Source organism: Nannobrachium achirus, assembly GCF_963921795.1.
Source record: "Nannobrachium achirus genome assembly, chromosome: 10".
In the NCBI taxonomy this organism is placed as follows: Eukaryota; Metazoa; Chordata; class Actinopteri; order Myctophiformes; family Myctophidae; genus Nannobrachium; species Nannobrachium achirus.
Genome location: NC_137819.1, coordinates 32,415,829 through 32,442,355, shown reverse-complemented (window position 1 = coordinate 32,442,355; position 26,527 = coordinate 32,415,829). Strand labels below are relative to the sequence as shown.

General features: G+C 42.0%; 1 protein-coding gene across 1 annotated transcript in view; it reads right to left on the bottom strand.

The window, feature by feature from the left end:
• fam135b (family with sequence similarity 135 member B) overlaps positions 1–25,798 on the bottom strand; it is a gene marked incomplete at both ends in the record, with an annotated part of 92,696 nt that extends 66,898 nt beyond the window's left edge. Inside the window, 2 exons of the mRNA XM_080735392.1 lie at positions 8,040–8,119; positions 25,722–25,798. Of these exons, the coding sequence (XP_080591518.1) occupies positions 8,040–8,119; positions 25,722–25,798 (157 nt within the window). The remainder of the gene's footprint in view (positions 1–8,039; positions 8,120–25,721) is intronic.
• Between the last annotated feature and the right edge of the window lie 729 nt (positions 25,799–26,527).

Here is a 26,527-nt window from a genome sequence, read left to right as displayed (position 1 = left end):
AGACGCGTGCTTGCACACACAATCTGACACATGCATGCACGCACGCGCACACACACACACACACACACACACACACACACACACACACACACACACACACACACACACGCACACGCACACGCACGCATACACACATGCTGTCTCTACTGCGACTGCCACAACCTGTGCTGTGTGTGTGTGTGTGTGTGTGTGTATACATATATACATACATACATACATATAGGCCTGTATATATAGTGAAATCCTCAGTGTCATTTTAATGTGCAAAATGTATCCAAGTTCCAACTGTTATTTGCATGTCTACTTTCCATTTAGTACCTTCATTATCAATACATTCCAATTTCAAGGATCCCTATATTGATATGCATTAGGGCCACGGACACCCATTTGATAAGATTTTAATGTTATAATTTTTCTCCATATGTAATTTGTAACTCAAATGGACAGTGCCTGTAACGAACCAACATTGTCCATTTTGGTCACATCCATTTGGTTACAGGCAGAACAAACATAAGACAAAATCAAGGGGATTTCATCATGTTGAGTCACCCCCTTTTATTTATTGAGCGGTGGTCACAACGCTCCTATACGTGGCCGTGTGTGTGGGTCTGTCTGTCTGTATGTCTGTATGTCTGTCTGTCTGTCTCTGTGTCCGTAGCCTGCAGTAACCTTTTCTGACCACACATGTTAAGGGAGGGGCGCTGTTGCACACACACACACACACACACACACACACACACACACACACACACACACACACACACACACACCACCGCTCAGTTCACACAAGTGTGATTTTTTTTTATTACACTCTCATATCGATACTCATGGACTGATAATGTTGTAGGTATCGGAATCAGTATCGGAATCAGCAGTGTGGCGGAGAGAGTCGCAGCCCCAGCCTGAAGCCTCAAAAGTCTAGTATCTGCTCTCGTTCCATATAGGGATGTCCCTTTGGAGTGATGGTTAAGATATTGGACTTTCACGCGGGAGACGCAAGTTCGAAACCGGGTGGGGAGGTTCGGATCACCTCCGTTACATTGGTGCCGTGACCCGGATCCAGGCTTCCCCGTAGGATAAGGTCAAAGGGGGGTGAGTGTGGTGGAGAGAGTCGCAGCCCTAGCCTGAAGCCTCAAAAGTCTAGTATCTGCTCTCGTTCCATAGGGATATCCCTTTGGAGTGATGGTTAAGATATTGGACTTTCATGCGGGAGACCCGGGTTCGAAACCGGGTGGGAAGGTTCGGATCACCTCCGTTATATCAGGAAGATCGGTACATCAATATCGGTCGGGTGTTCTGGACAATAAAATATCAGACCGACTTGATGCCGGTCACCACATTCCCACAGGTCCCCTGCGACCCCCCTCGCCTCGGTCAGTCTGTTCTCGAGATACGTGAACTACTGGCACGCAGACACTTCCACGCATGCAGAAATGTTGTGCATTTATAGTTTGATTTAAATGTCCTTTTCGATTCTGTGTCCTAATGCTCAATGTTTTATGTAAAGCATTGCCTTGTTGAAATGAGCTATACAAATGAACCTCTATCTTGCCTTGCCTACAAAGGTAAATTACTGTTAAACCTATTTAGCAATTTAGTCATTCTATTAGGCCTACGTCAACAACATGTTACGTCAGTAACATGTTAAGTTTGTGCTATATGTTACCTAGATAGATCCTCTTTCACTGAATCGCTGGAAGAAACTGAACCTTGATAGAAAATGAGAGAAATCAATATCAAATCTCTGAGTCAATCTGTGTTCTTGCCTGCACACAAAGGCTGTGCATAGGCATGCCACGCACGCACGTACGCACTCACACACAGTCACATGTGGCAGCCCAATCACGACAGAGCTAAAAATAGACTTTATTACTGCAAATCAGTATGACCAGTGATACAGCCCCCCGTGTGGCCCGAGGAGAACATTCTTAACGCATGGCTGAGCTCACAACCTGACAATACAAGGCAGCACCAAAGCATGTGGGAATGGATACATGCTCTGCAGTGTGTGCTGGAAGAAGGACTGGGATGTTTTACTATGACCCGGGGGTCTTCAACGTTTTCGGGCCAAGGACCCCTTAGCTGAGAGAGAGATAAAGCAGAGACCCCCACTACGTATTGTATAAAATTGTGTTGCAGATTAAACATTTTCATAGATTACTGAGACAGCTTATATTGTTTGACAGCACTATCATCAGTAGGTTGTTGGTTTAATGTGTATTTTTCGACATTAAACGACTTGAACCGTCAATACTTATCCTGCTTTTCTTTTCAATCTACACCAAACCTCTTTGCCAAGAATAGCAGATCTACAAGCTCACAATGCCTAGCAGCGCGAGGCGTTGTGAGCTTGTAGATCGGCTATTCTTAGGGATACTAGGGTTCAAGTGTAGAAAAGATAAAATTCTTATCACACAAAGATTTGGGGGACCCCCTAACTCTGAGGACCCCCTAGGGGTCCCGGACCCCTGGGTTGAGACCCCTGCTATAACTGAAAGTGGCAATATCGCAAAGTGGAAATACTGTTACTAGTAAACGTCCTGAATTCTAAATTTGACTTGAGTATAAGTGTCAAAGGTATTGGCATAGCCATAGAAATATACTTTCAGTAGTACCATAGAAAAATGGAAATACCATAGTAAAGCAAAAATCTGCACTACTACAGTTACAGTACTTGGTTACTTTGCACCACAGTGTGCAATAAAGGCATTCAGTAACAAACATTTTATTTATTAATTAAGCTGAACGCAATAGCACCCCTATTCTGGGTATAACATTTGGCAAAAATAGATCTACAAGCTCAAAATGATCAGCTATTTTCAGCGAAGAGATTTGGTGTATAATATGCATGAGTGAGTTCAGGAGACACAAAGTTATATGTGAATGGATAAGCGCTCTGCAATAAAGGCCATTCAGTAACTAACATTCGATTTAGGAATTAAAGCTTGTAAAAATGCAGCCATGTAAATGGTGATCGAAATCGAAGTGTCCTTTCCTCAAACTGCGGTTTAAATCTACTTTTAACCTCTCTGACTAATGAGACGACAGCTCCGCTGCACCTCTGAAAATAGCTCTGTTTTGTATCATTTATTTAATAGTTCTCCTTTATACGGTAAATACGAGGTAAATGGTGCATTTATATAGTATCCATTTAAGTTAACCAAAGCGCTTTACAATGTGCTTTAACAGTCACCCCTTCACACAAAGACAGTGGAATAAACCATGCAAGGCACCAACTCATCAGGAGCAGTTAGGGGTTCAGTGTCTTGCTCAAGGACACTTCGACACTTAACACAGGGGATCAGCTTAGGAACCTTCCCATACCCATCCAACGTACTGAGCCGCTGACCAGGGGCGTCACAAGGGGCCCAAGATACTAGGGCCCAAGATGGAGGGCCTCAATTATTTTATACTTTTGCTATTGAAAAATAGCTGATATGCAAGCTCATGGCACGGCACCGAGTGCCACACTGTGAGCTTGTAGATCTGCTATTTTTGAAAAGTCGTGAAAATGTGTGCAAATCTTTGAATAAACGTATGTATTTTTTAAGCGAACATTTGTAACAAAAATGTTGCTACTGGGGAGTCCCTGGAACTAAATATTCTGAGATGGGATATGAGATATAAGATCCCTAAACTTTTTTTTTTCTAAACTAAAAATAGAAGATGTTCAAGCTCTAGAAAATACAGGGTTCAAGTGCATGCATGCGTATAAAAAAAGGAGAAAAATGTTTCTGTCACACAAAGATTTGGAGGACCCCCTGTAGTAACCCCTGATATAGAACTATGTTCCTGCTCTTCTATAGCCAACCATGTAGATGTTATGAAATATCTGAAAACATTAGGGTTTTATTTACACAGCTATTCTATCGCTAGTGTGATCAATTCAAACACTCTTTAATCTATTCTGTTGCTAGTACAGTGTATGACCACTTCAAATACACAGTGGTGGAAAAAGTACTCACATATTTCACTTAAGTAAAAGTATCAATACTGCAATATAGAAATACTCTGTTAGGGTGCATACACACCAAAGTATGGTTGCCAGCAGATAAACTCTTTTTGTACGTGGCCGACTAAAAAGGCAGAGAGCGCATTCTGTACCAAAGCCAGTGCCGCGCCTGTCAGTCACTTCCAGAATCCTCCCCATTCTGCCACTCACCCGATTGGACAGGAGGGGGAAACCAGTGGAGAATTTATTTGCTCCAGCATAAACGCAAGGTCTGTGCAGCGCGCAGATATCCTCTCCTGACATGAAATCCCATTGAAATGTATTGGTGGAACGCGGATTCCACTCTCATAGGTACTTAGTGTGGGTGCAGCCTTAGGGCACGGTCACACCAAAGTATGATTGCCAGTTGATAAGTGGATTGTGCCAATGCATTTCAATGGGAATGGAACAGATTTTTCAAATAGCTAAGGTATAAAATAGGGCTAATGTGGTGGATGTTTAATAATATTACAATGTATATCGGTAAATGAAATAGTAACTAACTTTTTCAAATAAATAGTAGTGGAGTAAAAGTAGAATCTTTTCTTCAAAGATGTAGTGGAGTAGAAGTAAAAGTATTGAAATTTGGAAAAGTAAAAGTACCTCAAAATTGCACTTAAGTACAGTACTTGAGTAAATGTACATAGTTACTTTACGACCACTGCAAATACTCTTCCCCGGACTCCACTTTGAGAACCCCTGATGTACTGTATGATGATGTACAGTAATGTACAGTAGACCACACAAAGGCAAACACACACCCCAAAGAGAGAGAGAGAGAGAAAGAGAGAGAGAGAGAGAGAGAGAGAGAGAGAGAGAGAGAGAGAGAGAGAGAGAGAGAGAAGACAGAGAGAGAAGACAAGACAGAGAGAGAGATAGAGATAAACAGGTTGTTTGGATGGATTGTTCAGTGTTCCTGACATGCATGGATTCCTGTATGTTATGAAACCCATAGTTATCTCTCCAACAGGAGCTCTGTTAAAGGCGTCGGCAGCAGATGTCAAACTGCTAAATAATAACATGATGACGCACGCAGTTGTGTGACAAATACAGTCTACACAGAGCAGGAGTGGTGGAAAGTAACTAAGTACACAAATACTGTACTTAAGTACAGTTTTGAGGTATTTGTACTTTACCTAACCCAATTTCCAATAAAAAATATTGTACTTTTACTCCACTACATTTACTTGAAAACTTTAGCTACTAGCTACTTTGCAGATATAAATTATAATATTGTAAAACATACATAAACCACCAGGCCTATTTGAAAATAGATAGACGATTGTTGCGATGCGACACGTTGTGAGCTTGCAGATCGTCTATTTTCTAAAATATTTTATATTTACTTTTCGTACTTTTAAGTACATTTTGGTGCCAACACTTTCATACTTTTACACAAGTACATTTTGAATTCCAGACTCTTACTTTTAACAGAGTATATTTTGCAGTATTGATACCTTTACTCAAGTAAAAAATTTGAGTACCTTTTCCACCACTGTCTAGAGGGCAGTCTAGAGGGAGCAGTGGTGGAAAGTAACTAAGTATGTTTACTAAAGTGCTGTGCTGTGCTATTGAGGTATTTTTTTCTTTACTGGAAAATGTCCAATTTTCAATCGTTATACTTCTACTCCACTACAATTATTTGAACGCTTTAGTTAATAGTTACTAGTTACTAGATTTTGACTATTATTACAGCCCTATACTGTATACTGTGGCTATTTGAAAATAGCTGATCTAGAAGTTCAAAATGCGTTGCATCGCAACATTATTCATTTTATACATAATGATACCTTATGCAAAGAGACATTCTGCACAATGAGTACTTTTAATTTTGGTACTTTAAAGGGATATTCCACTTTCAAAAAACGTTTGGTAATTTTATCGTCTAATCAGGCTTTTATGAACACCCTGAACAGTTTTTAATTTGCTTGATTCAATATTTAGATGTTTTATGTAAATGTTATCAGACCCTACAGGCTCAGGGCCTCTCCCCACACACACCCATTGTAACTTCAAACTTCATTTTAACCATGATAGATTCATTAAAAACACCCATTATTTTTTTCTGGTGACTCATATTAACTCTTTGAGCGCCAGCGCCCTCTAGGGGCCAAAGAATGCCAGCGCATCTCTCATAGGCGAGCGCTTTAGCTTCCAGGACTTCAGCTTCCAGGACCTGACGTGCTCACGTTGATGCACGGCATGGAAATGTCCCGGATGAAGATGCTAACAGAATGGCTATTCCCATTTTGTCATCTAAAAGATCATTTTTGGGCGATTTCGCCGTAAATAAACCTCGCGCCGCTTTCCTAAAACACAAAAAAGAGATATAAGCCTTTAAAGATGCGGTCTTTCATTGGATTAGGCGGAGATTGGCGATTGCGTTCGCAAATTACGGCCGGCCGGGACGTTGTTAGCTTTCGGCTAGTAGCTACAAAAATCAAGCCAGGCTTCAGAAGGCCTCTTATCATTTTATTCATTTAATTAAATAAAGCCGAACTACTTCGGGATCGGCACACTCGTGTACTCATCGGAAGCGGCGCCGAACATCGGGTGAACATTGGGGAGCTCAAAAATGTATTTTAAACCTTTTTTAATGGAATATATCGTCGGACAGAGTAGAATGGCTAACTGGCTAGCGGCTAGCGAGCCAGGACCACCCACGACTCTACAAGCAGCTCGGGGTAAGTGAATTAATAAAAAAAAGATTGTATTGGATTGAAATAAAGCCGAACTAGTTCGGGATCGGCACCAGATGAGTTAACCTCCTCATACGTGAGCAGGCCGTGTTTTTTCAATAACATTTTTCATTTATTTTTAATAATTATTATTATTTTTTTTTTTCTTCATTTTCCCAAATAATTATTAAAAATAAATGAAAAAAGTTATGGATAAAACACGGCCTGCTCACGTATTAGGAGGGTAATATGAGTCACTAGAAAAAATAATGTGTGTTTTTAATGAATCTATCATGGTTAAAATGGAGTTTGAAGTTACAATGGGTGTGTGTGGGGAGAGAAGCCCTTCCCCTGTTTCCCTGTTGAAAGTGGAATATCCCTTTAAGTATATTTGATGCCAATAATTTTGTACTTTTACTCAAGTACATTTTGAGTATTTCTACATTGCAGTATTACAGTATTGATACTTATTTTTTTACTTACAGTAAGTAAAAAAATGTAGTACTTTTCCACCATTGAATACGTGATGTGAGCGTTCACATGATGCCGTGAGATGTTTCTTTTTTTTTACAGGGGAAAAAACAACAAAAAAAGACGTTGGCCATGTGCTATAAAAGACAAGACATTCTGAAAGATTACAGTTTTTGAACACTTCAAACAAAACCATTCCCAACAGATTGTGTGTCATTCTGACAAAGAATGTAGCCATGAAACTGTTCCCTGTTTCATACACTACAAACTCCTACTTTTTTTCCTCTTTCCCACGGTCATTTCAACACCACGGTACATGTTTATCGTCACTGTCAGGCAGAAACCAAGTTTCTGTAAAGTAAAGCCCTGCTTCGTCATACAAGACTGTCGCACAAAACTAGTGAAAATAGCAGATCTACAAGCACACAATGCCTCGCAAATGTTTAAAATGATAAATACAAAGCGAACGGTTTTGGACATATACAGGTAATACAAGGTTTCCACCGACAACGATATTATGCTCTACCGTAAATGTAAGACCCAGCTCGTCCCAAATGGTGTCTTCTAAAACATAGCCACAGTTTAGAAAGAGTTAAAGAGTCAACTTATTTTCACAAATAAGTTTCACAAAGAAGTTCATATAAAACAATTAACCACACAAGCAGTATTTTATATTAAAAAATGTGATCTACAAGCTCAAAGCGCATCACTTCTTGACACAACGTGAGTTTGCAGATTGGCGATTTGCTCTATTTGAACATTTTAGAAAGTATTCAAATATTTTCTGAAATTAGGTGCTTATCCTCATTCTGTGAGAGAATCACGTTGCCCCAAAAATCGAATGATTTATGAATGTATACACTGCAACAGGAGTACGGAGACACATGAGTTGTTGTTACCTGTATTTCCTTGCGTCGACACTATCAATCTGTGTGGCACGCGAGGTGACAACTTCAGGGCTGCTCGAATCTGGTAGAACCTGAAGGAGGGGTAGAGTGCCGTCAGTACACAGTCACGGTTCCGGTGGAAAGTTATCTAAATCAGTGGTTCTCAAAGTGGGGCCCGGGCGGGTCCCCCAGGGGTCCTTGAGGGGGGTCCCCTGCAAAAGTAGTTAACAAAGCATCACAATCATTTTAACTAGGGATGTCCCGATACCACTTTTTTTTGCTGACCGAGTACAAGTACGAGTACTTCATTTTGAGTACTCGCCGATACCGAGTACCGATACGAGTACAAATAATAATACAAAATGTCTTTAAATTACGATTTTTTTATCAGATGTTCCTCACTTTCTGGCTGTATATAACACATTAAATTGCATTGCTTTCCCAGAACATGGCACAACTGCCACACATTTCACTTTTTTTTTTCAGGTTTAGCCCATGGAAATTCCTGTACTGTGCATGATCTTCTAGATCTGCTATGCTCAAACATTTTGTATTTTTACTTTTGATACTTTAAGAGAGAGAGAGAAAGGCGAAGTGGCGGAACACACAGGGTACTCGGGCGCTTTGTGAGCAGTATCGGACGAGTACCGCTACCGCAAAATAGGCCGGTATCGGGGCGAGTACCGATACCACGAGTACCGATACCGCATCCCTAATTTTAACCACTTTATCCACTTGTATATATGTACAGTATGTTGACTATTCAAAAATAGCAGACACACAGCGTGTCACTGTCTATCTGCTATTTTTGAAGATTTTTGAAAAATATTGAAAATGTTTGGAAACTTTCGAATATATGTAATCTTCTCTTCCGGGGGTCCCTGGCACAAAAGCTTTCGATGGGGGTCTGTGGAACAAATACATATCAATTTTAAAGGCAAGTCCACACCAATGCAACTACTTGCAACTCCTTGCAACTCCTTGCAACCATTATCCCCAAATGGCACCGGTCTGCAACTGGTCAATCCACACCGCTGCAACAACCCCCGTTGCTGAACAAACACTCTCTATACCAGTGTTTGTGTTTTCCCAGTGAATAAATATCTCCTTTTTTCTGTTTCTTACGTACATTTAAAAATATATAAAAAATAAAAACACCTTTTTTTCATCAATTAAAAACAAATAAAAAGTCAAATAGCCAATCTACAAGCAGATCTAGAAGCAGATCTACAAGCTATTTTCACTTGTTTGTGTCCCAGGCTAACAAATCTAATTTCTCTTTTGGGTCTTGAGCTAAAAGGTTTGGGAACCACTGCTCTATACAGCAATGACTGCTATCAGATTATAGAGCCACACTAGAAAATATCACTTGCTGCCCCTTTAAGCAGAACATCTGAGCCCTGCCTTCCCCAGTAACAGAAGCAGCAAGATGTTCTCCTCATGGTGAAGACTTGGAGTTAGTACAGCAGTCATGTTAAACAACATTGTACAAAATGTGGCTAAATAATGAACGAGGTGGAAAAATGAATGTAATGAATTATGAATCGGACATAATAACGCACCTCAAGTCAAAGGACAATTGCGTGCCGTCTGCCATGTGTGTGCGTGTGCGTGCGCGCGTGTGTGTGTACAGTATGTGTGTGTGTGTGTGTGTGTGTGTGTGTGTGTGTGTGTGTGTGTGTGCGTGTGTGTGTGTGCGTGCATAACTGAAGAGAGGGCATCTGGAAATCTATCATAGAATGCTAAAAAAACGCAAATTTATCATCATAATAAAAAAGATAAACGAGGAGCCACGTTGTTGCGATGGTCTTTAATCATTGTTTTGCCCGGTGTGTTGCCATTTAAATGACATGGCACACAGCGGGCATGGGAAGTGGAGCAAACATGTCTTTCAAATTGAGGTTATTTTTTTACAGCCTGGGTGAATTGGGAACCGTGTGAACGACTGTGTAGTCTCTGGGGACACGATGGCAGTCTGAGAGGATAAAGCGGGTGAATGACAGCCAGTGGTGGATGAATAAAAGTAGCAATACAATGTATAGCTTTAGGGTCTTCAACAGGGGGTCCGGGACCCCTAGGCGGTCCTCAGAGTTACTACAGGGGTCCTCCTAATCTTTGTGTGATATAAACTATTTTTTATATTAACCACTTGAACCCTAGAGTCCATATTCTGAGAACTTTAGCCAAAAATAGCAGATCTACAAGCTCACAACGCCTCGCAGCGCAAGGCATTGTGGGCTTGTAGATCGGCTATTTTCAACAGAGGTTTGGTGAAGAGGGGAAAAAGAGCAGACTATAAGTACAGAGTGAAAGGTAAAGTTTAAGTATTGACTGTTCAAGTGGTTAATTATCTGAAAACACTAATTAACATCGACCCAAAAAACGTTGTGGGGGTCCCTGCTTCATCTCTCTCTCAACTAAGGGGTCCTTGGCCTGAAAATGTTGAAGACCCCTGGTATAGCTGAAGTAGAAAATAGCACTTCCTTGGTTGATGTATTGCCACATAGCGGCCCAAACCTCTATATCTGCAAAGTAACTTGTAACTAAAGCGGTCAAATTATGGTAGTGGAGTACAATGAACAATATTTGCCTCTCAGATGTAGTGAAGTAGAAGCACAAAATATCTAAACAACCTAAATGGGGAGGTGTAGAAGGTTGGTGTTTCCAGAGCGGAAGTTGCGAGAGGAGGTTTGTGGTTTGAGTAGAGTTCCATGGTTCCATAGGATCCAATGGTGAAAAAAAATATTTAAACTATCAAATATAAATGTAGCCAAAAAGCTACAGTGGGTCTTGCAGGGTTAAAGTATAGAAGGGAGCCTTACCATGGATGTATTAGCCTGGGCTGGATTCCAATTTCGGGCTTTTGATCCGGTCGGGAGCGGATGGGCTCCTACGCCATTCTGTAGTCAAAATGGACTACACTTTGGCAGGAAACACCAGACCGGAAACAGTTTTAATCACTACTTGCGCATGCGCTTACTACTTGCGCATGCGCTATCTGGGTTGAAACTGTTTCCGGTTTGGTGTTTCCTGCCAAAGTGTAGTCCATTTTGACTACAGAATGACGTAGGAGCCCATCCGCTCCCGACCGGATCAAACGACCTGTTTAGTAAACGAAGACCAGGCTTTCTCCCAGCAGAAAGCCTGGTGATGCGAGGTTATGGACGTATTGATAGGTTAATAGGGTGATTTTGTATTCAGTCTGGGAGGAGATGGGGAGCCAGTGCAGTGAGAGGAGGATAGGTGAGATGTGCTCATATTCCTGGCAGTGCTGTTCTGGATGTACTGGAACATTTGAAGGCTCTTTCTTGCTAAGGATCCCCATGAGAAGTGCATTGCAGTAGTCCAGCCTGGTACCCCAAAAGTTACCCAAAAAATGACTTACTAAGATACTTTCCACCTCCGGACGGAAAACAGCAGAGAAAATACTTTGAAGGTCAAACAAATTGAATCACGGAAGTTTTTTGGTGGTTATAAATTGAAATAGATAGTGATTTGGTGGTTATAAATAGATATAGATAGTGTTTTGGCGATGATTGGTTGCTGTGTGTGCAATGAACAAAAACCCCTGTTACTATCAGACACAGGCTTGATATTTCATTGCAATCTGTCAAAACAAACACGACATTTGCTAGGGCAGCAGCAGAAAAGACCAATATGCTTGTCATCATAAATGCAAGGTTCAGGGATGGGTGGAGGGGGGGTGGGTGCCTCTGCTTTTGATATTTATCTTTTGATAAATTTGTCACCAAGCACCAAACTCGTTGAGTTAACTCATTGTTGATCTTGCTGGATGAAACAAGAGAGGCGGGATTGAAATGGTTTGGACATGTGCAGCGGAGGGATTATAGGTACATTGGGAGAAGAATGCTGAATATGGAAACTGCCAGGTAAGAGCTAGTATGAGGAGGTTTATGTATGCAGTGGGAGAGGACATGCAGCCAGATGAATCTGCCACAGCTATAGAAAAAATCACACCAGTGTGAACAGCAGTATTGCAGGCCAGGCTATAGACACACATAAGCCCCTTTTCCACTGCAGTTTTAGCACCACACCACACCACATTACACCACACCACACCGCACCACGTAAAAATATCTACATTTTCCATTACAAAAAAGTACCCCTATCGGTAAGAAACAAATTGACCCTTTTAACTGTGATTATAATACAATATAAATTTGTATTACAACTATCCTATTTATAATGCGCTGTAATGTATTATAAGTGTGATTATAATACATTATAAAGTATTAATGTATTACTATGATAATTAAAATACACTATAATAGATTATAATAGTGGTTATAACACAATAGAATCTATTATCATGTATTACAACTATATCCTGGTGGTCTAAATGAAAAGTCAGTGAGTGATCAGTCATTATGAAGTGTTTGGCCCTGTTTGGCCTAGCTCAGACCCACTCTAGGGTGGATACTTTTTAGTACCCTGTTTAGTACCACCTTCACACCACTCTACCCAGGTCCTTGTAGTGGAAAACCTGGCACAAGTGGGCGGTGTGGTGTGGAGTGGTGTGGAGTTGGGCCAGTGGAAAATGGGCTATAGACTCATAGACACACGCATAGCTACACACACGTCACGCTAAGGAGACGGTGTGACCACCGCTCAAAAAATGCTCTGGGCTGATTAGTCTGGCACTCCTCGGGTTTAATTACATTTTGCTCACCCCAGAGTTGTGGGTGACCAATCAGAGCCCACTATTCAAAGTGATTTTTTTTTTTTTGCTGTGACACTTGAATCTGTTTGTAACCACCCCTTAGAAAAGAATATTCCACACTGAAGTTCCAGACTAATATCTACGCATGGATACTAGTCACAGACACAGCGAACAGAACCAGATGGAAACCACCTTGGGCGCGATATTAGCTGTGTGTTGCATAAACGGAAGTGGCGGAAGTGCTGCGAATCGATTTGTCATGCGGTGCAGGTCTGTTTTACATCCCCCAGGGAAACAAACCTAAATACATTGTAACTCTTTTTTTTTAACAATATTTTTATTGGTAAATTTTTGATATTTAAAGAACAAAACATATACATTACTCTGACACATCACCCCCCCCCCCCCTCCCTCCACCCCCCTCCCACACAGTTACAATACAATTATGAAGCAAAAGACAAACAAACAAATACAAAAAAAACAAGAAAACAGACAAAACAAGACACTGGTGTGTATCCGCGATCAACACTTATAAAATTGTGACACTGAGTCACTAACCATGATTCTATTCCCTCTCCCCCTCCCCCTCCTGTTGCAGTAGATTACCAACATTTGTATCATTTTGTAAGAAAAAAATAAAAGGACTCCAAATGTTCTCAAACATATCTGCTTTTTTTCGAACAATGTAAGTTAATTTTTCCATGGACATAGGACATTAGTTCAAGAGGCAGTTTTTTAGACAATATATTTTCTATCATGCTAATCACATCACTCCAGAACTGTTTTATTTTTATACATTCCCAAATGCAATGGAACAATGTACCCCTTGCCTCATCACATTTAGTGCACATATCTGGTATGTTATCATTGAATTTATGTAGCTTGACAGGGGTAATATAAATGCGCATCAACCATTTATACTGGAGTAACTTTAGATTTGTATTAACTGTTTGTGCCTGTGCCTCAGTACAAGCCTCTCTCCAATCTTCCTCAGGGATGTCCTCACCTATGTCCTCACACCAAGCATTTAATTTTTTCCCAGAAGACTCACCCGAACCCGAAACAAGAAAGTCATACCAGAATGAAATTAAACCTTTTCCTTGACCATTTCTCTTAATAGCCACCTCTAAAGAAGAAAGTTTGGGTTTAGACAAAGAGTGCCTTTGAGCGGCTGATATATAACTTCTTAATACATTGTAACTCTTAATTCGCTCTTAGTAGGTGTAACTTTGTCATAATCCATGTTTTTGTTTGTATATTGTTTATTGCGAGCGCAACCGAAGGGGTGGGAGAAGTAGAACAGTTTTTTCTCTAGCGGGGAATACGTTTGCAGGAACACCGCACAGTGAAAGAAAACAACAACATCTGGGAAAATTCTCACGGCGGAAGACCCACCTTTCTTTTTTTTTCCTTTTTTTTTTACCTCTAAATTTATCCCACGATTTTGTAACCCATTTTTCACCCGGTGCAAATTGCCTAAGCTGTAATCCTGGGCTCTGCTCTCCCTCTGCCAACCTGGGGACGGCCCCGAACTGAGCTCATGCTTCCTTCAATGCATGAGTGAGCAGGCCGTTTCTTATCACCTGACAGGGGGGAGCTTCCCCGGTTGGACGTAGCGTGTGGAAGGAACACGTTATTCCAACCAGTTCCATTCCCCTCCATCAGGCGCCCCGGCTGGCCAGGGGGAGGCAGTATAGAGACCAGGATTACTGCATGTTTTTGTGAGGGTATCTACCCAAGGAGTCGACACGAGGAGAACATGCAAACTCCTCACAGAAAGGCCCTTTTTCGGAAGCCCCACCTTTCTATGCACTCTCTGCCTCATATCGCGCCCAGGCTTTTCTCCTCGCAGATGAGTATAGGCCTGGCTATGTGAGGTTAGATGCAGTGGTGTGATATTGATTTTAGAAGTGTGGGTCCTCTAAATTCATGACATCATGCGCGCACGCTGTTTTTATTGTTAATTAGTGTGTGCATATGAGGCGCGCGTGCGTGGCATGGCATCTCACCCCTGGTTAGATGGAAACAGACGATCTGCTGTGCCCACCGTGACAGCACTTAACCGAAAGAAGAAGTCAAGGTTTAAGCATTATTATAATGAATTAATTCCAAAATAGTGAAAATGATCAATCTACAAGCTCATAATGCATCACAGTGCAGTACGTTGTGAGCATGTAGACAGGCTATTTTTGGCATCACATTTCAGTCATCGTACTGTACGTACCGGTACATGCATGGGAACACAGTGACTAATGGGTGCTTTGGTTTGCTGGAGTTTTTGACACTCGGCTCCCAACTAATTAAATTGAGGAAATGCAGCTGCCGTCCAAATGTAGTGAGTATCAGAAGCAATCTGGGTGCTTTCTCTCTGTCTCCATTTCCATTACAGGAAACTGAGAAGCCTGCAGTGGTCTTATCGCCCAACTTTACAAATCAAATGCAGTCTTAATCAGAGTTTAAATGTCTTCTGGTGGCTCTTTACAATTTGTACAACTGCATATCCCCCCCCTTCTAAGAGTGTGATTTTAACCTTTCGATTTCAATCTTCTGAGGAAGTAAGCTACCTGACTAGGGTCCTTTGAAACAATTAACCACACACCGTTGCGAGGCGTTGTGAGCATGTAGATCGGCTATTTTCACAATTTCTGCCTCTAATATTTGACAATTTGGCCAATGTTTAATTTGTTATTTTAGAGGTATTAAACAGTCCCAATTGTCACTTTAGAAATGTGCAGATACCCTCTCACTTAAACGTTATGTTGGCTTGTTTACTGTTGAGTGAGAAAACAATGTTGCACATTAAAGTTAATCATCTGGGGACCCCCCAAAAAACAATTGGGGACCCCCCGGGGGTTCCCGACCCACAGGTTGAGAACCACTATTCTAAGGTGGGGTCTGAACAGGTGAGTCTTGAGATTATGGCGTAAGACTGGGAGTGAGTCTGCGGTTCTATAACTCCAATGGGGAGTTCGTTCCACAGTTTGGGAGCCAGAAGGGAGAAGATTGTTGAACAGAATACGATCGCTGAGCTCTGGTCCAGCGCACTTTTAAGCATTTGATTTTTGCACCATAATTGTATCTCCCCTGTTCTGGCTGGTTCAACATGGCAGCCGGTAGAAAACAAATATATTAGAGCACTCAGCCGCAGGGATTAGCAGGATAGGGCTTTAGGCCGCCGTCCCATTTGGAGAGGGAAAATCGTTTGAGTAAAGCTGGCATTTCAGCGGGCCACAGGCAGGCCACCCAGATGCCACTTTATAATCTCCCCACAGACTCGGCGCAGGGGCAGGAACACGACCCTATTCCACGTCATAAAATATAATAACGCACTTCCAATCGCTATAGTACAGGGCAATCCAGCAGTTGTTGATACATTATTTTCATCACATTATATATCGAAATCCTAGTCGACACATTCCTGATTAAACGGGAATTGTCAGGACAAGTCAGCTACGCAGTCGCGCGCACGCGCGCGCGTGTGTGTGTGTGTGCTTGAGTGTGTGTGTGTGAGTGTGTGTTTGTGAGTGGAATAGCGTTTGTGGAGTCTGGGCTCTTCGTCAGGTCAAACAAATTGAGCCAATTCATTTCTCCCCACATATGTCTGTGTTGTCATTGCAGCTGCATCCTACTGGCATCACCTGCCAGTGAGGAGCCCCCACCAGGAGGATGACGCGCTTCCGTCCAACACCCCCACTAAAAGGAGTCGCCTGGCCTCCCTCCCCTGAACACCGCCAATTGTATATAGATCAGAGTGGGGACCAGGGACCAAATGCAAGCAAATGGCCCTTTACAGGTCCATTCGGTTGCATTTCTAGTTTTCTATACCGTCTCAAGAGTTATAGGGGTCTTTGATATCATCTCTGTCGAGCAGAAAACTCGTATCTCCAAGTTTCAAATTTGTTCGTTTTTTCACCAAGTAAAGCCCTGCTTCATCATACAAGGCCATCGCACAAAAGTAGTGAAAACAGCCGATCTACAAGCACACACCGCCTCGCACCGCGAGGCGGTGTGTGCTTGTAGATCTGCTATTTTCACTAGTTTAGTTCATTTTTAAAATGATGAATACAAAACGAACGGTCTACTAGGTTTCCACCCAATATGAAAAGTTGGAGAACCACTGCTATAGATGCGATGAATCATATGGATCCTCGCTTCTGCAACCTCTCCGCCTCCTGTCTTTCCAAGTCGTGGCTGTTTTCACCACCGTCTTATCCATCTTCCCTCTACCTCTGGCTGGAACCCTTCTCTCGCAAATCACTCCTGACACTTCCCTCCATCTATCTGTTCCACCCTGCCTGCACTCTCTTCTTCACCTCTCTTCCACACTCCTCATTTGACCCCATCAGATCCAGACTGAGAAACATCTTCAGAAATCAGAGTTTCACACCCCTTAGGAATGTGGTTCGAATCTAATTCGAATTTTAGTAGTGGTGTTCTACCGGCGCCGCAACAGAAAATGTTTCACACTCAACTCATTTTACCTCATGGATTACGCTGACGTAGTATATCAGACTGCACTTCTACCACTCAATACAATATTCAACAGTCTATGCAGATTCGCACTTGGCTGTCCATATATGACTCATCACTGTACCATGTATGAAAACCTTAACTTGACATCTCCCACAGTGAGATGACAGCAGCACTGGCAGTGGCTACAATTCATTTTTAAATGTATTCATTATAACTAGTAAGACACCTGAGGGTGACATGCGACCTCAGGGTGACATGTCGCGCCAATTATTGACCATCTGGCCAACCACAGCGTTTCTCTGACGATTCTAGTTTGTTCATGTTTTTGTGAGGGTAACAACCCTAAGAGACACGGGGAGAACATGCAAACTCCACATAGAAAGGCCCTATCGCTCACATCCTAGGTGGGGTTGGCGATAGGGCCTTTCTGTGTGGAGTTTGCCTAAACATGGAGATGTGGTACAGAATGACTCATATATGGGCATAAAAAGTATGTCATGTGACATCACTTCCTGTACAGACAGTCAGACAGACAGCCATTGACTCCGGCCTAACAATGGCTACTGTCTATGACGGTAGTCCCATATGACATGATGGACTGGACTATCTCCATATAGTGTTCTCCACATGCTCCATTTCTCTATGTATAGGTCCAAATGCCCAACGTTGAGCTTGACAACGAAGCGTTCTTAACACAGCCGCCCCCATGTTTACTTTAGAAAATATATATTAAATTCTAAGAACGTTCCACCTCCTTGTTACATTTTCTTTTCTCCAGGTGGATGGACATTCTTTCATGGACATTCTTTCATAGGTGATCTAAGTCCAGCCGCCCGTATCAGATCGGAGGAGGATACCACACATTAGCTGTGTATACATGACAGCCTCATTCCAATCTGATCTAAATAAACCCGATTGAAGGTATTGGATCAAGTGTATACATGGGGTGAGATCAATCCGATCTGGTGTTTACATGTGCCCACTTTTAAATCGTGTTGTGACGCAAATGATTAAATAGATCGCATTTCCCTGTATCCATTAATAATAATAGTAATAATAATGGAGCCTAAGCAAATACACAGCCCCACCAAAGTGAAAAAATAAGCTGCAATGCTCTTTTAATTAGATTATTGGGGATGTGCGTTGTTCTGTATGTATTAGGCCTATATTATCATTATAATCATCATCATCACGTCACAATCCATATTTGCTCCCGACGGGCGACGGCCCATAGAACATAGCTTCATGGACAAGTGCATTCACGATAATAAACAAAAAGTCTGTAGGCTAATACTTTTAAAATTGACTCCCTTAGCTATATCCACTTACCCCAGGCCCCTTTAAATATTATTTATCTGATGAAGAATATAGGATGTTTTGCTGGTGGTTTCTTAGGCTATTTATGATCGCAAGAAGACAATTAGTTAATGGCCAGATCAATCTGACCTGGGCAAAGACGCACAGGAGGATAGATGAACGAGGACGTAGCGTCCAGTCGCGCTAGAATATCTTTCTCTTTCTCTCACCGAACTACTGGAGTTCTGTTTCGTGTGTGCTGTGTTTAGGCTGACCTAGGATCAGGTCTGTTAGCCGTGAGGCCGCGAGATGAATGAATGGCTGTGTAAGTGAGATGATAATGCTGGTCTAGGATCAGTTTAACGTGATGCGTATAGCCTGCTGCCAGGATTTGAGACGCGTTGTGAGCTTGTAGATCGGCTATTTTTTGATGAGAAGGCACCCGCGACCGCGTACAAGTTAAAAATGTCAAACAAACCGAAAATGACTTACCTCTGTAGTTAGAAAGTAGCCTATAAGTATTCCTTTATCCCTGACTTTTGTTTCGATCTTAATATTATAGATTCCTTGGCAGCCTTCTTCTGCCTGTCAATCAGTTAACAGCACAGCTGCACGGCTGCAGTGATCAAAGAGGATTTTAATAATGATTAAATGGTCGGGTCTCTCGGAACCTTGGAAATAAAAGGATTTCGGGACAACATGTCACGGGTTTCGGTCTGTAAAAAAAGAATGAACGTCGGAACGGGACGGAATCGGACGAGACCGTAACGGGGCCACTCAGGTTTGGTTTTGTAATTTGATTATTGTTTCATAACAGGTCGGAATCGGTCAAAATTTGACGGTCCATTTAGTTTTCGGGACCATTTTTTGGACCTGTGAAGATCTCTAGCCTACGGTTCTTCTCAATTGAGACAGGAGTCTTAGTTGGGACTTGCGTGAGCGCACGCAAACACGCACACTAACGTAGGCAGGCTACACAGATAGTCTGCACATTTATAGATTGATTAAAAAATGCGTTTATAAACTAAATAGATGTGGTGAAACATCACAAAAAGTGCCACAATAAATGGCCAGGAAGCCTGCGCTGAAAGAACATGTCACATTCTAATCGGGTTAGGTGTTTACATGGAAGGATTTTCCTTTTGATCGGGTCGTAAAAAAGTCTAGACCACCCCTCTGCATCCGATCAGAATTTAAATCGTGTTGGTTTTGATCGGGTTTATTTAGGTGTATACATGCAGAATTAGATCGGGTTTATCTAAAATCTTGTTTTTAATACGATTAGATGCGTGCATGTAAACGGGGCTAATGTACCTCATCCACCCTTTCTTCTCTCTCCTTTTGGTATCTTTATCCTCCTCCTCCTTTTTTTCTATTTTATTAGTCTTGTGTATCCTTCTCTTTTTTTTGTCTTTCTTAGTCTTGTGTAGCCGCCCCGTACAGGAAGACCTAACAATGGCCTAACAATGGCTACTGTCTATGACAGTAGTCCAATATGACATGATGGACTGGACTATCTCGATATATAGTGTTATTATCCACATCTCCATGTTAGAGGAGGCCCCGTTGCCACCTCCTTGTTACATTTTCCTTTTTAGTCTTTCGTGTAGCCGCCCCGTACAGGAAGTGATGTCACAACTCGCTGACATCACACACAGAAGGAAGGTTACGGAAGGAAGGAAGGAAGGTCACTCAAGCGACAAGGTTCTTCAGGGTAAATGCGAATAGTGGAAACTAAAGTTTCCACCTCAGTTGGCAAAAAATCCTTTAAGTTTAAAATTGTTCCAGTCCTTCCCACTGGAACAATCTACCTGCTCATATCCGGTCAATATCATCTTTTCAATTATTAAAAACTTTGCTGACTTGTTCATGCTTTCACTAACAGTACTAGTTAGACACCTGAGGGTGGAATGCGACCTCAGGGTGACATGCGACCTCGCCCTAAAGGGCGAGGTCGCGCCAATTCTTGACTATCTGGCCAACCACAGCGTTTCTCTGACGATTCTAGTTGTTATCATTCTGGGGGGAGTTTGTTCATGTTTTTGTGAGGGTATCAACCCTAGGAGACACGGGGAGAACATGCAAACTCCACACAGAAAGGCCCTATCGCCAACCCCACCTAGGGTGTGAGCGATAGGGCCTAAACATGGAGATGTGGAGAACACTATATATGGAGATAGTCCAGTCCATCATGTCATATGGGACTACCGTCATAGACAGTAGCCATTGTTAGGCCGGAGTCAATGGCTGTCTGTCTGACTGTCTGTACAGGAAGTGATGTCACATGACATACTTCTTATGCCCATATATGAGTCATTCTGTACCACATCTCCATGTTTAGGCCAAACAGGTTTGCTCCATTTCTCCATGTATAGGTCCAAATGACCAACGTCGAGCTTGACAAGGAGGATACCGCACATTCTACCACTTTTTCTAGTCACGTGTTCAAATACTGGATTGTGATTGGCTTAAAACAGTAGTAAATGAGGCCACAATAGCCGGAATGTGTGAAATGCCCGGATGTACATGCAAATGAGGCACATTTCCGAGATCAATACGCGATGAACGCATCCGGGGACTTCAGGAGGGAGTCGGAACCCTATGGTCGGAACACCTTTCCCCCCACCAACAAATGACGGTCGCAGCGGTCCTTTGTTTACTAACGTGCGTACTATCGTCGCCGATTTATTTGGATCCAATGCAATCCGCCAACTTTAAAGCCCCTTTTCTCTGAACCTATGCCTTTCTGGAAGCGAACAGCCTCTATTTACGGCCGGAACGGTGCTTTTAACTGACGTTAGCTTAGCTGTAAGCTAGGCGACCGAGTATTTCCCGGTGAATCTGTGCGCAAAGGTGGGGGCTTGGGAGTGTGGGGGTCTGGGGGACACGCACCACCACTGACTATTGCTGATGATGGAGAGGTTCTATAGCTTAGCCTTTATGTATTGAAAATGAGAGGCACTCTTGCCGATTTAGTAAGAGACTCGTCTCCAATTGCAAGATATTTAAAAGTTATTTGGGGCCATGATGATGATGATATCCTTTTCTTCCCACAACTAGACTAAGGATTTTATATTGTCTGTGTTATTGTTTACAACCACTGAACCACAATTATTCACGTGTGGCAAGATTCACTCGTTTTTAGTAGGCTATATAGTGTAGGCTTAGAAGAAGCCTTTTCAGAAGTTAATTTAATGATTTCCATTTAATGATTTCATTTATCCTCATCTAATGCACCGTATGCACGCTGTTTAAAGGCCGTGTAGGCTTTTCAGAAGTTAATTGAATGTTTTCCATTTGCGCTAATGCACGCAACTGTTTTCGCCAGGTTTTAAGGTCTTATTTTAGTTGTTTCTCATAAGCTCGCAACCCTCCTTGCCCATCGGCCCCCACCTTTGCGCACAGATTCACCGGGAAATACTCGGTCGCGTAAGCTAGACATCTGTCTCAGCATGGAGTTGGCGCCATCTGGTGGTGAGTAGAAGATGTTGTTTGTGGCACTATTTGTTGTTATGGCGGAAGTTTTATAGGCAATAATGATTGTAACTTAAGATCCTTGCAAGTTACAACTATGTGTTTTCTTTCATGTATATGGGAAAAAGTGGTAGAAAAGCTATTTACCACTCGGGGTCGGACATTATGCTCTGATAATGTCCTGTGTTAGGGGGTTATCGGACTCGGCTTCGCCTCGTCCGATCACCCCCTAACACAGGACATTATCAGAGCATAATGTCCTCTCACTCGGGGTAAATTGCTTACTTGTACCTCATCCACCCTTTCTTCTCTCTCCTTTTGGTATCTTTATCCTCCTCCTCCTTTTTTTCTTTTTTATTTATTCTTCTCTTTTTTTCACAGCCGCCCCCATATTTACTTTAGAAAATATATATTAAATTCTAAGAACGTTTCGAGTACCAGTTTGATACAAGAGCGAATAAGCGCTACACTTCTGGAATCCTGTGCGTCGACTTAAAGTCGGATCCAGGCCTAATAACTTTATCTAGCCGCCACCGTTGCCACCTCCTTTTCTTTTCTGAGACACATTGTACCTCATCCACCCTTCTCTCTCCTTTTGGTATCTTTATCCTCCTCCTCCTTTTTTTGTCTTTCTTAGTCTTGTGTATCCTTCTCTTTTGGCTACTGACGGTAGTCCCATATGACATGATGGACTGGACTATCTCCATATATAGTGTTATCCACATTTCGTGTAGCCGCCCCGTACAGGAAGTGATGTCACAACTCGCTGACATCACACTGACATCACAGAGGTTACGGAAGGAAGGAAGGACACTCAAGCGACACGGTTTTTCAGAGTATATGCGACCTTCTGTCGCAAATAATATATCTTTGTTCTGTTTGATATGTACCTATATATGTATTTTTATGTATTCTGGAGCTCCTTGAAAATGAGATGGTTCATCCCAAGGGGTTATTCCCAATAAAGAAATTTCAATAATTTCAATAATTCACAAAAATGTGTTTCAATATGTTCATTTTAGCTGTTCACTAGGGGTGTAACAATATAGTAACTGAATCGAAAAATCGATTTTAATTTGCGATGATCTCTTAAAGAAAAATATCGTAGCGTTTTGGCTTTGCATCGTATCGTATCGTATCATTTTAAAATGCGGTAATCAGTATCGAATCGTTTTGCAATGCAAATAATTGATTATATTGTATTTAGCAATTTTAACTACTCTTGGTCTATCGATATAACTACTCTTGGTCTATCGATAAATGTGTGTAATCTCGGTGTTCATGTCAAGGTGGGTTTGTCCATATGTGTTGAAATATAATGTCCATGTATTTGCTAGATAATCTCACAGCGTTTACTTCCATAATAATAGATTTTTTACATGTTTTACACAGATTTAATTTCTTTGCTAAATAGTTACTATATCGATTTTAAATCATTGAATCGAATCGTATCGTATAGCCATGAATGAACCAAGATCGTCCATGTATCGTATCGTCAACCATGTATCGTGATGCGTATCGTATCACTGTTAAAATGTATCGTTACACCCCTACTGTTCACCCTCGATAAATAATAGGACAAAAAGGTGATTTGGGCTGAGCATAGCCTGTGTGTGCAGTTTGTGACCAGACTTGCAAAATCATGCAGCGTTCAGTGCGTGGTGAAGCTGCACTGCATGCAGGCTTGTTTTGCTCGAGTGCATGTCAGCTTCTTTGCTGAAGGTCGAGGCCTACATCTACTTTGGAATAAAAGTGCTTCCCAACAACAATGTTAATGTAACTAGCAGACAAAAATATGTTTTTGTGTGCACAGACTTCAACTAAAAGTACGACATTTCGTCTGCACCCTTCATGAGTTTCACTTTCATGTCTCCAGGCATCTGCATGCGGTTGTGCAGACTGCTCATGCTGTGTTCGTTTACGGCCGGAGGTGGTTCTGCTTCGTGCACGCACTGACCTCACATCCCAGGCGTGCTTTTCTAAGAAAGAAAGCCCGGGGAGTGATGAAGTGAAAAGTGAATTGAATTAGAGCTGCACAGTGCCTACTTTTTTTGATTAATTGACAGTCACCTTTTCTGGGGACATAAATCCGAATCGACGCAAACAAATTCAAATCGATTTTTTAATAATAAACAAAATGTATTAGTTTGAACCAGTTAAGCCCTATTTAATACTTCATTGAAAAAAGAAAAAAAAAAAGATTTACTTTTTATATTCAAAACGTTGATTAAATTGATTAGTTTAAATCAACAGTTTCTCTAAATTGAATGGAGCTGACAGTTTTGGCCGGGGCGCACACTCCTGCCAATACAGTCAGTCGCACACATCAATAGTGTCCATGTGAAATTACTACAGAATGAAATGACTACAGTCAGGGTGTCACACCAAATTCTGGGCCCTGGGTACTTTAACTATTGAAAAATAGCAGATATACAAGCTCACAGCGAGCTTGTAGATCTGCTATTTTTGAAAAGTCTTTGAATATTTCAAATCCTTCTATGTTTCTAATTTCTATGTCAGTGGTGCTCAAACTTATTCATGTGAAGGACCCCCAAAATGATATCTATATCTGCTATTTTTCAAAAAGACAAAGTATAAAATAATTCCAGGCCCCTCCCACCTTGGGACACCCCTGACTACAGTAAGTGTCACGTTGATTTATTGTGTGCAGTGATGATACCTCGGGCAATATGTCTTTCATGTATTACTCAAGCTTGCATTTTTTTGCTGATACTGTAGATATAAATTGTTACATCTAATTTATCTCCCCACCCAGTTGGAAGAATGCATACAGACACTGGTCCTCATGCTCTCCCCACTCAATCAGAGTTTTGCCACGCTGCTCGCTCCATTAAATCCACTGTTTCCAATGTTTCTCCATGCAGACCCCCGTTTGGAGTAGAGCAAGATTGGAGGGATGGCCACGGTTGCCTGGCTCCAGCCCATAGACCCGCCCACTCTCTGAGCGGACTGGTTCTCTTGGTCTGGTGTTGACGCTTAACTTGATATGGTATCTTGGCGTACCAGCCAATGAAATCAATGCAAGACGGAGGATGGGGTGGGTCTAATTTCAACAGTGTTTTCTCTCTCAACAGTAAACAAAGCAACATAAGGTTTAAGTGGTTTAAGGAATTAATAATACCTCTAAAATGAAAAATTAAACATTGGCCAAATTGTCAAATATTAGAGAAATGAATTGTGAAAATAGCCGATCACGCTCACAACAAACGGGAGACGTTGTGAGCATGTAGATCTGCTATTTTCACAATAGAACCGTGTTATACAAAATGTAATGCCTCAACTCTTAGTGCTCGTCAGGGTGGGGGGTCCCCCATTAAAATATGATTATTTTGGGGGTCGTGGCCTGAAAAGGTTGAGAACCACTGCTAAACATCAAAAAATGTGCCAATCGGAAACAGTACATAGATACATACAGTACGTACATACGTACTTACACACACGCGCGCGCGCGGGCGCATTGAGACAAAACCCTGACAGCCGTCAGCCCTAAAAAATCTTATATTTTTGAGAATAAATACTAATGTACAATGTAATTGTTGTGGTGTCATAGTTTGCTTTACGGGACATACGGACGGACATACACACAAAGCCAGATGTGTGTGTGTATGTGTGTGTGTATGTGTGTGTGTGTGTGTGTGCGTGCGTGCGTGCGTGCGTGCGTGCGTGCGTGCGTGCGTGCGTGCGTGCGTGTTAGCAATGCTCAAAAAGGGAATTGATTTGACTTGATAGGTAAAAAAAAGCATGCTTACCCCCTTTGAAACAGATCCACATTGTGAAACTTGTGCAACTCCACAGAAAACTCCAGTGTTCCCTGTACTTCAGACATGATATAATCCGGCTCATCACCTGTCAGAGGAGGAGAAAACAAATCAATATGACACCATTTAATTAAAATGTATGGACAGCTCAGCTCAGAGGAGCCCTTGCACGTCAGAGTGCAAAGTGAATTAGGGAACATGACATTTCAGAAACTAGCCTGTCATTTGTTTTTGCTTATTTTTTGTTTGTTTTTCCTGTTGAGACACTGTGACTCAGCCAACACAGAGAAGTGTTTAAATGTGGACAACAGACAGACATCCTTGGTCACTCTGAATATAGCTAATATGACAGCATAGCTTTGCAGGTGTAGACTAACGTTGAGCAATGCGCTCCACCCCTTTTGCCAAGGATTGATTTATACTTCGGCGTAACTGGTGCGTGACACCTCCACCCAACAAAATATGAATCAACGCTGCATGGTCCAGCCGTGAAATACCTTTGTTCAGCTCTTTGAGCATATTGCAGCAGCATAGTAACAGTGATAAACAACAACACAAGCAGAGAAAAAAGCAAACAGCTACACTATTACATTACACACAAACACACACACGCATGTACGCAAGCACGGCCGGACGGACGCGCACTTACCTGTACACACGCACGCACGCACGCACGCACGCACGCACGCACGCACGCACGCACGCACGCACGCACACACACACACACACACACACACACACACACACACACACACACACACACACACACACACACACACACACACACACACACACAC